This window comes from Myodes glareolus, chromosome 10 (genome assembly GCF_982192425.1).
Source record: "Myodes glareolus chromosome 10, mMyoGla1.1, whole genome shotgun sequence".
Classification (NCBI taxonomy): domain Eukaryota; kingdom Metazoa; phylum Chordata; class Mammalia; order Rodentia; family Cricetidae; genus Myodes; species Myodes glareolus.
The window spans coordinates 29,781,112-29,794,360 of NC_142035.1; the positions used below are offsets into that span (position 1 = coordinate 29,781,112).

Here is a 13,249-nt window from a genome sequence, read left to right on the forward strand (position 1 = left end):
AGGCCAGTCTGATCTTCTTAACGAGTTCCAGGTCACCCAAAGATACATAGTGAAACCCCTATCTCAAAAATAAAAAAAAACTGAATAAATAAATAACAAGTGCACCATTGAGAAGCTGTGGGTGGCAGGAAGAGTTCAAGGCTATTCAGGCAAACACTATCTCAAAAACAGAAACAACAGACTGTGAAATATACCTGTTTAAGGACATAAAAGAGCTTTCTCCTCAAAGGACTAAGAGACACTTTTTTCTGGAGTGAGATATTAGTGACTGTGTCCCAGGCACACAGATTGAGGTTACCTCAAATGTGATGTCTCAACCCGGCAACAGTTTGGTGAACTTGTCGCAGTTCAAATACACTGGCGGGAACATTGGGTGAGGCTTGATCTGGTACAGGTTTCAGCTGCTGCCTGATTGCACTCTTGGGTTTTTAAACAGTGTAAATAACTGGTCTCTTAAGTTAATACATCCCAACAGGTCTCATGTGCTAGCCACTGGATGTTAAGTCAGATGCAAAGGCAGACATGAATGGTTTTAGCAGAGTTAATGATACCCAAGGTAATCTGGTTATTGACCTAGGGCTTTCAATTCTTCACAATCATGCAATAAACCAGCTAATCAGCCTTACAGATTCCTTGACATAGTTATGGTTTTCCTCTGAGAACTTCATTCCACATTTTCAATTCTCTCTGCCTCCTCTCTCTCTCTCTGCTCGCTTGCTCGCACGTGCTCTCTCATTTTTTGAGTCCTTTGATCATTCTCCCCTTCCCTCTCCTACCCAAACCATTTACTCAAATCATGGGAAAATCGGAAGTTGTGATGGGAGGAAACGTTGACATGTGGCTTCTTCAAAACTACTGAGAGGAGTTTGGAGTTAAGAGCACTAATTCATTCAGCAAATACCTGGGTCTCTCGTGTGCCAGACACTGAGAATGGCAGTATAGAGCAAAGTGCCCAATTATCTTTACGGTGGTGGAGACAAGAAATAGGGAAATTAATATAATGAAAATGCAAGGGAAAAGAAAGAGAGCAAGAACGGATGAGAGGGTGAAAAGCGGAGATGATTTTAAAATGTCAGGTCAGGAGCCTGGGGATATACTATGGGAAAAACCTCTTGCTTTAGCATCTGTAAGCCCGTGAGTCCAGCCCCCGGTACAATGGGTCAGAAAAGTTCTAGGTACTATGGCTGGATCCCCAGCACCCACATAAAAGCCAGTGTGGCAGTGGAATCCCAGTGCTGGCAGTGGAATTCAATGTCTAGCCACTGGAACTGACTCATGAGATCCAGGTTCTGTGAGAAGAGCTCCATCTCAAAGGGAAGGGCTAAAGAGATGACTTGGTGGTGAGTGAAAGTGCTTGTTCTGTAAGCCTCAAATTGAGTTTCATCCCTGGGTCCCACATAAGATAAATAAACAAATAATACCCTGATGATGGGGTGACATGTGTCTGTAATCTGTATTGCATCCCAATACTCTTATGGAGAGATGGAAGATTGAAACAGGAGAATCACTCTGATGCTTACAAGCCAGCAAATGTGGAGTAACAGCAACAGAAACAAGAAAGACCCTGCTTCAACACAGAGGAAAGCAAGAGCTGGCTACCAAAAGTTGTTCTCTAACTGCCAGAAGTCATACTCTGATTTCCACAGGCATGCTGTTGTAGATACATGCCTGCACTTCAAACACATACACACACACGCGCGTGCACACACACACACTATATATATATATGTGTGTGTATGTGTGTGTGTGTGTGTGTGTAAAACGAGTAAATAATAAAATTTAGATGGAGAGAGTGATTGAGGAAGTTATCTGATGTCAATCTCTGACCTCCACATGTACACATAACCACTACACCCACACCCATGCACATACACAGACACTCAAGCATGCACGATCTTCTGACTTAAAATTTCAGCTATAGAAAGCAAAAAAAACTAAATTGAACTAAGATTATCTTTTTTCTATTGTGAGTGTTCATTGATGGGTGATGTGTAAGAGAAGTCAGTTTTCTTTGGGAGTGATCACTGGTAGATTGCCCATGCTCAAGTAGATGACCCAAATCTATGTGCACATGGACAGTACTAAGTGAACTCAGTGGGTATCGTTTTTAAAAGAGGGAGAACGATAAGGGAGATATATCAAGGAACAGGGAAAATTGAAGAGAGGGAGTCAGGGTAGATGTGGTTAATTTGAAATGAATACATCTATAAAGTTTTCAAGGAGCAAATTTTTTAAAATAAAATTTTAAAAATGAATGTCACAGCATGATTTGTTATAGAATTCCAAACTAGGAACTTTCTAAAAGATTAACATTGGAGAAAACTATACACTGTATAGAGCAACGTGGAAGGAACAAACAGACCATCTGACATATGAAAAAATGTTCAGGACATAAGTAATGGAAAAGAAGCCACATCAAATTATTACCCCCACATGATCTTAGTGTGGTTAAAATACATACGTACCCACACACATACCACATACAAATTTACATGCATGCATGCAATTTACTTCCTGTTTGTTTCCCTTTACATTTGTGCTTGTTTTTATAATAGATTAATTTAATTTTTAAACATGTACTTTTATTTTCAAATATGAAAGAAGGGCTGGGAAAAGATGCCCAATGTTGCTTCAAATTGGGTTTTGCTCCATTTTTAGTTATCTTTTTTCCCTTCTAAATACAACTTGAATAAAAATAAGGATGCGGGGAAGATTTTATTCCAAGTGAAACAAAAAGAAGATAAACAGGCAACAGAAAAGACAGAACAGTCAAGAGCCACCCTCAACTTATGCCCAAGACCAGATCCATCCCAAGAGTCCCTGGGAAGGAGGCTCATCATGGCAACCAAATATGGAGTCATGTGTAGCTTGTCACCATGGCAATCCTAAAACCATCACACTGAAGTGAAAAGGACCAGACATGAACGCCAGCATACGATCAAGTCCAGTTACAAGAACATGGGGCAAAAATCAACCATAGTGGAAATGCCATCAGTTGTTGGTGAAGACCCAAACCGACTACAGAGGTAGTGAAGGCCCTTCCTGCACCCCACGGGGGTGTGACACAGCAGTACATACTTGCAAAATTCAGTGAAAGTGCACCTCAGATCTGTACATTTCACAATAGGTTTACAGCACACAAAAGCGCTACAAATAAATTCCCAGCTCTAGTTAGAGATGTGCACACAGATGTTTGGGGGCAGGATATATTAGTGTCTGCAACTACAAAATGCGTGCAGTGAAAGATGCATTTCAGGACAGAAAGAGAGGGACAGATGGACAGACAAACAGAAGTAAATACAGTCTACTACGAATGAATGGCAGACTGATGGACATGAATGTATAGATGTCTGATGGTCTTGCTATAATATTGAAATATTTCATAATAAAATGTTGAAGGAAAAATACCCCCAGATCCTGCTCCCCACTGCAGCCTGCCCCTTCCTTACTCACTCTCCATTTGCCCCCTGTCCTTCCCTAGTCTCCAAGCAGGAAGAGTATTTTCACCATGGGGCAGGCAAGACAAAGGTTGACAGCACAAAAAGCTGTGTTCAAACTTCAGGACTTGGTTCACGACTGTAAGAAAGGAGGCTAGCACACTGGCTGTAGGAGAGAGAGGAGAGTGGCACCTTCAAATTCCAACTCCAAACACAGCAAGGAAAGCAGAGAATGACAGTCAAGGGGCTACAGTGGGGGGAGTTAAGGGATGGAAAATTGGAAAGACACCCATGGTAGCTGTTTCCAGCTAAAGGGAACTCACCAAGATTAGGAGTGAAAACAGTATGTGGACATTGAGAGAGAATGAGGAACTAGACAGTGGTGGTGAGATACGAAGGGTGGAGGCTCTCTCAACTGACAGATTAGCAGGATTCTCTGCTGAGCCAGAGCAGTCAAGGTCTGGTAAGGACAAGACAGGGAATCAAAGCCACAGCCTAGTGGAGAAGATCATGGGAAAGAAGGGTCTTGGACACTGGATCCAGCAACCCAGTGAAGGTAAGAAAGGAGGTGAGAGCCCTGGAGAGAACACAGGACTGCCTTAGTAACCTCTGAACTCTAGTACCAACATTCAGGAATCCATTAAGCAGGCAGGGCAGGAGTCACTTGCTGTGACAGTGTGTAAAAGGAGCTAAGGTTCACTTGCAGAACACTGAAAGGCAGACCACCAGCCTGTGGCTTGAACAAAACTTCTGATCACTGGGGAATCAATCCTGCCAGAGAATTGCTCAACCCACGCCATCCATCCTGTTTTCCTTGTGGGAGCCTGTGAGCTGAGGCTCAGTGAGATGGGTGGAGCAGCCTGCTGCCCCAGCCAGCTGCCTGTGTCCCCAGAAGTCCTTTCCCTCCTCTAGGTTGTGGCACATCCATTACTATATCTACTCTTGTAAACAATCTGAGAATAAGAGGCATCCTGAAGTCAAGACTACCAGAGTGGGAAGTATACCAGGAGTGTCTACCTTCCTCTAAGTGTAGAGCGGTCAGGTGGCAAACACCAGGTGCTGGTCACTCACGTCTCTCTACTGGGATGCATCATAGTGTCCGGTGATAAGGAGGTAGTCCCACCCCAGCCTAACATGGTACTGAAGTGAGCACATGGCCTGGAGATGCTTCATGTCACCCTGAGCTGGTGATAGGAAAAGATAGGAAAAGAAGAGAAAAGAGAGCACAAAAGTGTGCGCACAAGGGACTTAAGAGCTTGACCCCAGTTGGAAGGTGATGATGCACACCTTTAATCCCAGTGCTTGGGAGGCAGGAGCAGGCAGGGCTCTGTGAGTTCAAGGCCAGCCTGGTCTACAAGAGCTAGTTCCAGGACTGGCTTCAAAGCATCACAGAAAAATGCTGTTTCAGGAAAAACAAACAAACAAATAAACAAAAAAACACGAAGAGCTTAACCGCAAGGAACCCCAAGTTCTCCATCAGGGAAGCTTCAGGCTCTCCTGTTTTGAGAGGGAGACCACCAAGTCTATGACTTGATCACTCAAAGCAGCTACCATGGATACTTTACTTCTAATGAATCAAACCTTGAATATTCAGGATCTCAACTCTAAACCTATTTGATCTTGTCTCCTGAAACACTGGGTAATGTCTTATCTGTTTAGCCACTTATTTAAAAATAGTATTATTTTACATCCATTTTTGTTTGTTTATGTGTGGTACTTGGAATTAAACCTAGGGCCTCACACATGCTAAGCAGGCACTCTATGACTGAACTACATCTCCAGCTCATTTTTCACTTTGTGCTTTGAGACAGGATCTCATTATGTAGCCCAGGCTAACCTTGAAGTTTGTGTCCTCCTGTTTCAGCATCCTCAGTAGCTGAGATTACTGGCCTGCCCCCACCAGGCCCAGGGAATATCCATTTATTATTATAGAGACTTTCTATCACCCCTTCATAGCCTCTCTAATTCAGAACAAGAAACCAACAACCACACATGCAGACAGAGAACAGAGTTACCTGAGTCTTCTCTGACAGAAGGGAGTCATGTTTCTCTCCTGGACAGGTAAACTCCTTTATACTGTATGAAGCCATGCGGCTCAGCCCTTGGTTTTCTCTTTCTCTCGGGGCGTCTGTAGCTTATCTCGAAGCTGCAGGCTGCAGGACACAAACTGCTCTTTCATGCTGTGCTATAGCCACTGAAGCCTGTCGCCCCTCTGGCACAGACAGTCCGGCCTCCAAATGAGTTAGATGAAGAATGGGCAGACACTTGGCCCAAGATTTGCCTCACTTTCCACCTCTTACTGCACCTGACTGGAAATGGTCCTTACAGTTTTTGAAGGTGCCCCGTAGTAGTGTCTGACCCTTGGGGATCAGAGGTGTCCCTCTCAGGTCACCTACTCTCCCAAATGAATCTGGGTCAGCCTTATAAAGGGGGATGAGAGGCAGTGTGATCCCGGATGTCAACACATACACCATTTCTCTCCAACATGCTCTCACACACACTAGTCCACCCTGGATGTCTTTCTAGTAAGAGATGATGAGATAAGTAGGATTCCCCCTGTTTCAATTCACCCTATGTGCAACAATGCTCCTGAGGGTGGAGCCCCAGCAGACCCTGATGCCTGCCAGCATTCTGCTCAGAGAGACCTTGCCAGATGCAGCCTCTTTCCTGGCTTTGTGTCTGTTTCCTTTTTCCTATTTATCCAGGGAAACATCCATACAGCTGTTTGAAGATTTCTGCTTTACAAATGGCAAATACCACTCTTACCACATCTCCCTTACCCAACAGGGCAACATGAACATTATTACTCTGGAACTCATAGTGGGGTTAGCTGGTAGCCACAACTCAAGGAAGGTTCCCTATCCTAACCCTGAACATAAATACTCATTAGTAATACTGTTGCTACCTGTTAGATTCCTGATGATAGGGTCTCATTTAGAGCCCAGACTCAAGGTCAGAGCAGGGATAACACTAAGTAACCAGTACCTACCTCCCCCAACATAATCTTTCTTGATACCCTTTAAGGGCCCAGGGCCTTCCAGCATTTGTGTCAAAACCAGACACTTTCACTTCGCTTCACCATGACATTTTCAAACAGAGAGAGAGTGTGTGAGGTTGAAAGAAGAAACAATACCATCTACCTGCACCCAGCTCAGCTCTACCCTGTCCACTCCCGGGGTCCGTAGAGAGCCCAGGGTTGCCTTGTCCTGAGCTGGAGGTCATCAGCCTACACAGTACCCACTGGAACATCTGCTTTGCTGGAGGAAGAGAACTACCAATCAGGTTAGGGAACTAGTGTAAAGGAACCTCACGATGCTGCTGCACCAAAGGACCAGACATGGCTAGTTCTGCATGCTTACAGGAAGTCTAAGAGTAGACAGAAGAGTCTCCAGGAACAGATGGGATGGCAAGGGTCGAGCCGGCACCAACAGGGACCACAGAAGTACCAGGGAGCGTTCTGAGGTCAGACACATCTTAGATTTTGTGTGCACTCAATAAAATTATTTTTGCACACATAAAGTAAGTCTTTCAATATACATTAAAAATACCTCTCTCCCGGTGAGACAGTGAAAACTAGGTATTCTTTCCAAGTATTATAATCACTTGGTCTTAAGTATTCAAGTCAAAAAAACTTACAAACATTGAACATTTTCATGTTTTATTTAACCTGTCAAATATAATTCCAACATATAACAATGATCCTTAGGGAAATAGCTTATATCCCTTAGTGTGCATATTAATTCTTTAGATTCTCTGTGTATTTGTAACATTTAGGACACATGTTCTCTCAGTCTGGTCCCATTTCCCACATCTGTTAACTACCCATGCTGGTGACTTTAGTACCGCATAGCCAAACTTTAAGCTTTAAGGTTTGCACTGGTGGTGGTGTGGGAGGGGGTCATCAAGGAGAGCGAGAGATGAGCATCACTAGTCGAGAGGTCACTTTAGGATTTTTTTTTTTTTTTTTTTTTTTTAGTTTTTCAAGGGAGGGTTTCGATCCTGTCCTGGAACTAGCTAGCTCTTGTAGACCAGGTTGATCTGTCTTCCACAGAGGTCTATCTGCCTCTGCCTTCCGGGTGCTGGGATTAAAGGCGTGCACCACCACCGCCGGTGGTCCCTTTAGAATTTAAACAGACAAGGAGTTCCACCTAGATAAGGGAAACAGCACCAGGCAGAGGGAATGGGCACGGTTCAGGTGATGGGATTCAACAGGGCTTTCCCGGGTAGAAATGAGGAACACTGGAAATTGGGTTTTTGATTGTTTGCTTGCTTGCTTGCTTGATTGTTTGTTGTTGTTGTTTAACAACAGGATCTGGCTGACCTGGAAGTACAGACGTACCAACCTGGCCTTGAGCCAACAGAGATCCACCGGTTTATGCCATCCCTGTGCTGGAATTAAAAACATGAGACACCACACCCAATCTCTCACATCAGTAGTTTTTAACCTGTCTATCAGGAAGCGTGAAAGACACACGGGGTTCATGCTGTATCACTGCTGGGTAGCCTGCTGCAATGTCTGTCCAAGGTTTGGCCACTTGTGGTTGTCTCCTGCTCCTGGCTTGCTCAGGAAGATACCTGGAATGGTTTCTTTAAGGATAATAAGTAGCGACACAGACCTAGACTCTCCCACTCCCCACCCCACCCCCAGGGTCAATTCCTCTTCTTTTGATAAGTGTTTTAGGACAAGTCCTGCAGCACTTGAAAAATAGCCCTGCTCAGAGTCTTTCCAGATCGTGAGCCAGCACTCGCAGATCAAGGCTTAACTCTGAAGACCGAGGAAGTTAAAGACTCGTTGCCCTTTTCCTTTCTGGAAAACCGGAGTTCAGAAGTCACAGGCATTTTAGGGTTCGGAAAGCAATGGCTTCTCTGTTGAAACCAGACTTTAAGAAACTGGGAACTAAGAGTGAAAGGGGAAGCTGTGAAAGAGGGTCCTGGAGAAGAGGAACTGGGAAGAACAGAGAGCTAAGAGTAAAGAAGTAAGGGCGAGGCTAGCAGGGCGCGGCTGAGTGGGGGAAGGGTGGGGGAGTAGGAGTTGGCCAGCTCCGACAGCTCGCAGCAATGAGAGACCAGAAAGGAAGGGAGGAGAGAGGAGGACTGAAGAAGGGGGCGGGATGGTGCGGAGGAGGCGGGGCCGGGAGTAGGGAGAAGGGGCGGGACGGAAGAAGAGGAGAGGGTGGTAGCCGGAAAAGGAGGAGCCGGGAGCAGAGGGCTGGTCCCCAAGTCTGTCAATTGGGTAAAAGCCACCCGGTGTTAGTAGCTTCAGTTCAGCCGCAACTCCGAGTCTAGTTGGAGAACCATCCCTTGTCCCAGCCAACCATGGCCAGCCTGTTACGCGCCCCGCTGCTCCTGATGGCGGTCCTGGCCTTGGCCTCGGCCGCGACCCCCAAGCAAAGTCCGCGCCTGTTGGGAGGCCTGCAGGAGGCCAATGTCAACGAAGAGGGCGTGCAGCGGGCGGTGGACTTCGCCATCAGCGAGTACAACAAGGGCAGCAACGACGCGTACCACAGCCGCGCCATGGAGGTGTTGAGAGCCCGTAAGCAGGTGAGTGTCCCCCACTGCCCCCCTGCTCTCGGGCAGTCCTAACCAGGCGCCCCTGGCCAGGGCGTGGTTCGCGTCTGCAGAAACTTGGCCACTGCCGCCAGTGCTTCTCATGGGAGCGGTCCACCTCCATCCCTGCTTCTCAGCCCTCTATGTGTGTCCAGGGTTATTTCCCCACTGGTTTATCCTGAAACCCAGAAGAGCACTGCGAGTGGGCACCAACCCTCTTAGCTCTATTTCCAAAAGTCTGCCGAGCAGAGGCACCAAAGCTGTAGGTCAGAGTCTCCTGCGCTGAGTTAGCCGCCACCAGCCTCCTGGGGTTAATGACCTGGGAGAAGGATAAGTATTTCCCCCGTGCCTCCTCCACGTTTGCTCTGATCTCTGCGCTCTACTCAGACGCACGTGTACCTGAGTGTGTTTTTATGCATGTTTGTGAATGTCAGCACTTCCTGAAAACAAGGGCATTCTCTACATACCAAACAGGCACTCAGTTCCTTCACTCAAAACCTCACTTAGTTAGCTGGTCTCCGGAGTTCCTAGACTCTCCAGGCATGAGCTATTTTCAATCAATCCGGTGACCTGCCTTTCTCTGAGCCTTGCAGTCTGTCTTTAGCAATGTGGAAGGGTCCAGCCAACTGTGGTGAGCATGGTACCACATGACGAGGTTCCCTTCAGCCATGATTTGGTGTGTATGGGGTGGTCCCCTATGGTAAACAACCCTGTGATGCTACAGCTACTTTAGCTTGTACATGTGCATTTTGATTCTCCACGGGGTCCATGGGACACATTTCTCGGGAGAGGCCCCCATCCTTAAGGGACACATGATTGTGTAGACTGGTGCAAAGTCTCTTGGCCATGCTGTTGATGCAGGGCACTAGGCAAGCCCCATCTTGGGTCTTCTCAGGTGTCATCTAGCTGTTCTGGGGGAGCCTTGCTTTCCTCTTATGGCCCTGGAATGTCCGTGAGAGCAGCCTCAGAAATTGGTAATTGCCCCAAGACAGCAGTCGTAACCAGCACCCCTCCTCAATTATGGCACTAGAGGGAAATAGACGAAATAATTGGGAAAACTAGGATCCCAGAAAATCAAGAGCTGTATTCCTAGTCCCACAGAGCAATACAGAGCCCTGATCCAGGTCCCTCAGTCTGCTTCACATTTCTGACAAGTTGGTCTGGGGTGCCCTGTCCCCGGGGAGAGATAAGCTCTATTCTTAAATTGCAAACGGAAGGCATACAGGAGAATGACACGCTTAAGGAATTTCTCCCGGACAATCTCACTGAAGGAGGAAGCCTTTAATGGCAGTTTTTCCTGTGGTTTGAAACATCCCTACGTGCGAAGCATCCCACATCCTCTGTCCCTGGAAGGAGGGACTCGGGGTAAATAAAAGGAATGGGTTCCCTCTAGGCTTCCTGCTGTGATGGGGGGGAGGGAGAAGGTCTGGCTTTGCTCCAGGGCTGGCTACAGTGTCTCAGCCAAAGGAGCCACAGTCAGCAGGCTTGAGCTAATCCCATACTACAGCCCAGAGCCTTTGCTTCTGATCCAAACAACTCTGAGCTCCCAGAGCACCCTGGCTCTGTCCCCAGACCTGATCCTTTCCTTCCTGACCCACTAAAGGGTTTGTCAGTCCTGGCTTCTGCTTTTTTGTGCCCTGCTTCTCCTCTTACTCAGCTACATATGACACTTTGTCAGGGTTGCTTAGAATGAAAGAATTACCTGAAGTGCCTGAGGCTACTTGTCTGAAAGAGTTGGCTTGTATTCTCTGAGAGTTCTGGCTTCTCAACAATGCAGGCATAAGGCCTACGTAAACACTTAATTCTGTGATGTAAGGTGGCTGCATATAATTGACTTAACGGGACTGTTGTCTTTTCATTGTAGATCGTGGCTGGAGTAAACTACTATTTGGATGTGATGGTAGGCCGAACCACATGCACCAAGTCCCAGCCAAACTTGGCAGAATGTCCTTTCCACGACCAGCCCCATCTGATGAGGGTATGTACCTGATAGCGCCTAAGAGCAATCACACAGGAAAATGGATTGAATATGATTTGAGTGTGAGTGGATACATTTGGAGAGTCTGTGTACACAAGTGAAAAAGTGCATGTCTAGGGAGTAGTGATTCCAGAGTGTCTACAAGTAGATGTTTGGCACATGTATAATCATGCCAATACAACCCTGTGCCCATATAGGGTTCGGGAAAGAAAGTGTGTTTACATGATTAGTTCAATTGCTGAATGAATTTATCCTGGAATTTGGGATACTAAGGGAAGAATTATCCTTACTGGACTAGAGGCAACTAGAGGATTCTTACTGGAGAGACAATTTAATCCTATCCCAGGGTTCCCATGCCTCACACAAGCTACTCCTTAACAAGTTGGGCTGGAGCTGAAGAATGTGAAATCACGGAACCAGGAAAGGGGACACATATGGGAGTAGGGATGAGCAGATCCTATTGAGTGTCCTGGGACTTAGAAAGGGGAAAAAGTTTCGCCTCCATCATTCCGCACCTGTTCCATCATCCTGGGATGCGAACTTCTCTTTTAAACTATGTCGTTGGACTGATTGTTTCTCTTTGTTCCCTTTTGCAGAAGACACTCTGCTCCTTCCAGATCTTCACCGTGCCCTGGGAAGGCACACACTCCCTGACAAAATCCAGCTGCAAGGCTGCCTAAGGGTGATGGAGGGAGACGGCTCCTTACTTGTACTCCCCTCCTTCCCTGTAGTGTCCCATCCCTTGGGAGGGTGCTCTAGCTCTGAGGGACACCTCCAGGGTGTCAGCTCCAGGGGACGGTAGAGCAGCTGCTGCAGACTGGTTCTGCACCTCTGAACAGCTGTCACCTGGTTCCACTCTTCCCCCCGCAGTACCTGTCATGCCTTGCTCAATTAAAAAATAAAGATTCCCTTTGGCTTCTTCTGAGTTGTTCCTGTCTCAGGATATGCAGCAAGCAAGACAGAGAAACCAGGAGCTGAAGGCTTATATCCACTTGCATATTAGGATGAGCCCTTCCCAAGTGCCAGGAGTGACCTGAGCTGCAACTCCGAAGCTTTGCCTCTGCCTATGGTGAGGCAGGTGAAAGGTGCCAGCTTCTGCAGAGGTGACCTGACAGAGGGAACTGCCTTCACTAAGGGCTCTCTATGATGATTCCATTGACTCTGTGTGCATGTGTGCTGATGAGTAAAACAGCCAGCGTCCCAGGCAGAATGACAACCCAGAGCTGAGGCAGCACTGGTCCTACACTGGTCCCAGGGCCACTATAGCCTATGAGGATGACAGATGGATGCCCCCAGCCCTTTTCTTCCCTGGCATAACATAATACTTATGCAACTTCATGGTGGAGATTTTGTTATTTGTTTTTGTTGAGACAGGGTTTCTCTGTTGCTTTGGAGCCTCTCCTGGAACTAGATCTTGTAGACCAGGTTGGCCTTGAACTCACAGAGATCCGCCTGCCTGTGCCTCCCACGTGCTGGAATTAAAGCCATGTGCCACCACCGCCCGGCTTATGGGGGAGATTTCAACACACATGGAGTGAAATAAGGTTGACTCCAACTTCAAGCAGAGAGTTTAAGCTAGTAACATCCCCCCAGTTACATAGATCAGGGGCATCTCAGCACCCCAGTATGGGACACCGCCACTCAATGCAAGGTTGCGTAGCCAGCTACTGGGGCCTGCATTCAAATCCTCAAAATGGTCAGGCTGTATCAGGAAGCTCCCTTCAGTCTGCAGGAGTGCTCAAATCGCAGCGCTTCCTAGAACATCTGTCCTTTTAAGAGTCCTTTGATCCTGAACAGTAGCAATTTGTTTGTCTTTGGCCTAAATCCAGGTCACTGATGAACTAAGGGAACTGGCCACACTTCCTGGATTGACACCAGCAGGCAGTGACACTGTGTGTTCCCATGGCTCTGTACTTTAGGACTGCCACAGTAATCACGACAGAGGCGCCATCACTACAGCCTCTAAAGAGGCTGCCTTCAGTCACCAAGGCCCCACCCTATAGTGGCAAGCTGTGTACTGGATAGACCCACCGTCCTGGCTTCCGCCATTGTGTCTACAGCACGACATAGCTCAGCACATCCTCACCCCAGGTTTGCATCTTTTGCTTATCTCAGTGATTGTTCTAGTCTGGTACCTGACCCAAGTCTTACTCTGAAAATTTTCCAGTGATCCATATTAACTTACCAGTTAAATTTAAAAAATAAAAAGATGGCATAGAAATACCTCTCTCTCTCTCTCTCTCTCTCTCTCTCTCTCTCTCTCTCTCTCACACACACACACACACAC

The 13,249-nt window shown here is 46.9% G+C and overlaps 1 protein-coding gene and 1 long non-coding RNA gene across 2 annotated transcripts; both read left to right on the forward strand.

Annotated features, from left to right (window-relative positions):
* Positions 1-3,883: 3,883 nt before the first annotated feature.
* On the forward strand, positions 3,884-7,858 carry LOC146892696 (uncharacterized). Its single transcript, XR_015003982.2, has 2 exons — positions 3,884-3,993; positions 7,747-7,858. It is a non-coding gene; the product is annotated as an uncharacterized LOC146892696 (long non-coding RNA).
* A 772-nt stretch (positions 7,859-8,630) lies between these two features.
* On the forward strand, positions 8,631-11,878 carry LOC125413857 (cystatin-C-like). The gene is made up of 3 exons (XM_087911135.1): positions 8,631-8,978; positions 10,849-10,962; positions 11,559-11,878. The coding sequence occupies exons 1-3, from the start codon at positions 8,754-8,756 to the stop codon at positions 11,640-11,642; spliced, it is 423 nt and encodes a 140-aa protein (XP_087767261.1). The 5' UTR covers positions 8,631-8,753; the 3' UTR covers positions 11,643-11,878.
* The last annotated feature ends 1,371 nt before the right edge of the window (positions 11,879-13,249 follow it).

Coding starts and splice junctions, on each gene's coding strand:
- LOC125413857 (XM_087911135.1), top strand. CDS start 8,754: ATGGCCAGCCTGTTACGCGCCCCGCTGCTCCTGATGGCGGTCCTGGCC. Junction 8,979..10,848: donor TGTTGAGAGCCCGTAAGCAG/GTGAGTGTCCCC, acceptor TTTTCATTGTAG/ATCGTGGCTGGAGTAAACTA. Junction 10,963..11,558: donor ACCAGCCCCATCTGATGAGG/GTATGTACCTGA, acceptor TCCCTTTTGCAG/AAGACACTCTGCTCCTTCCA.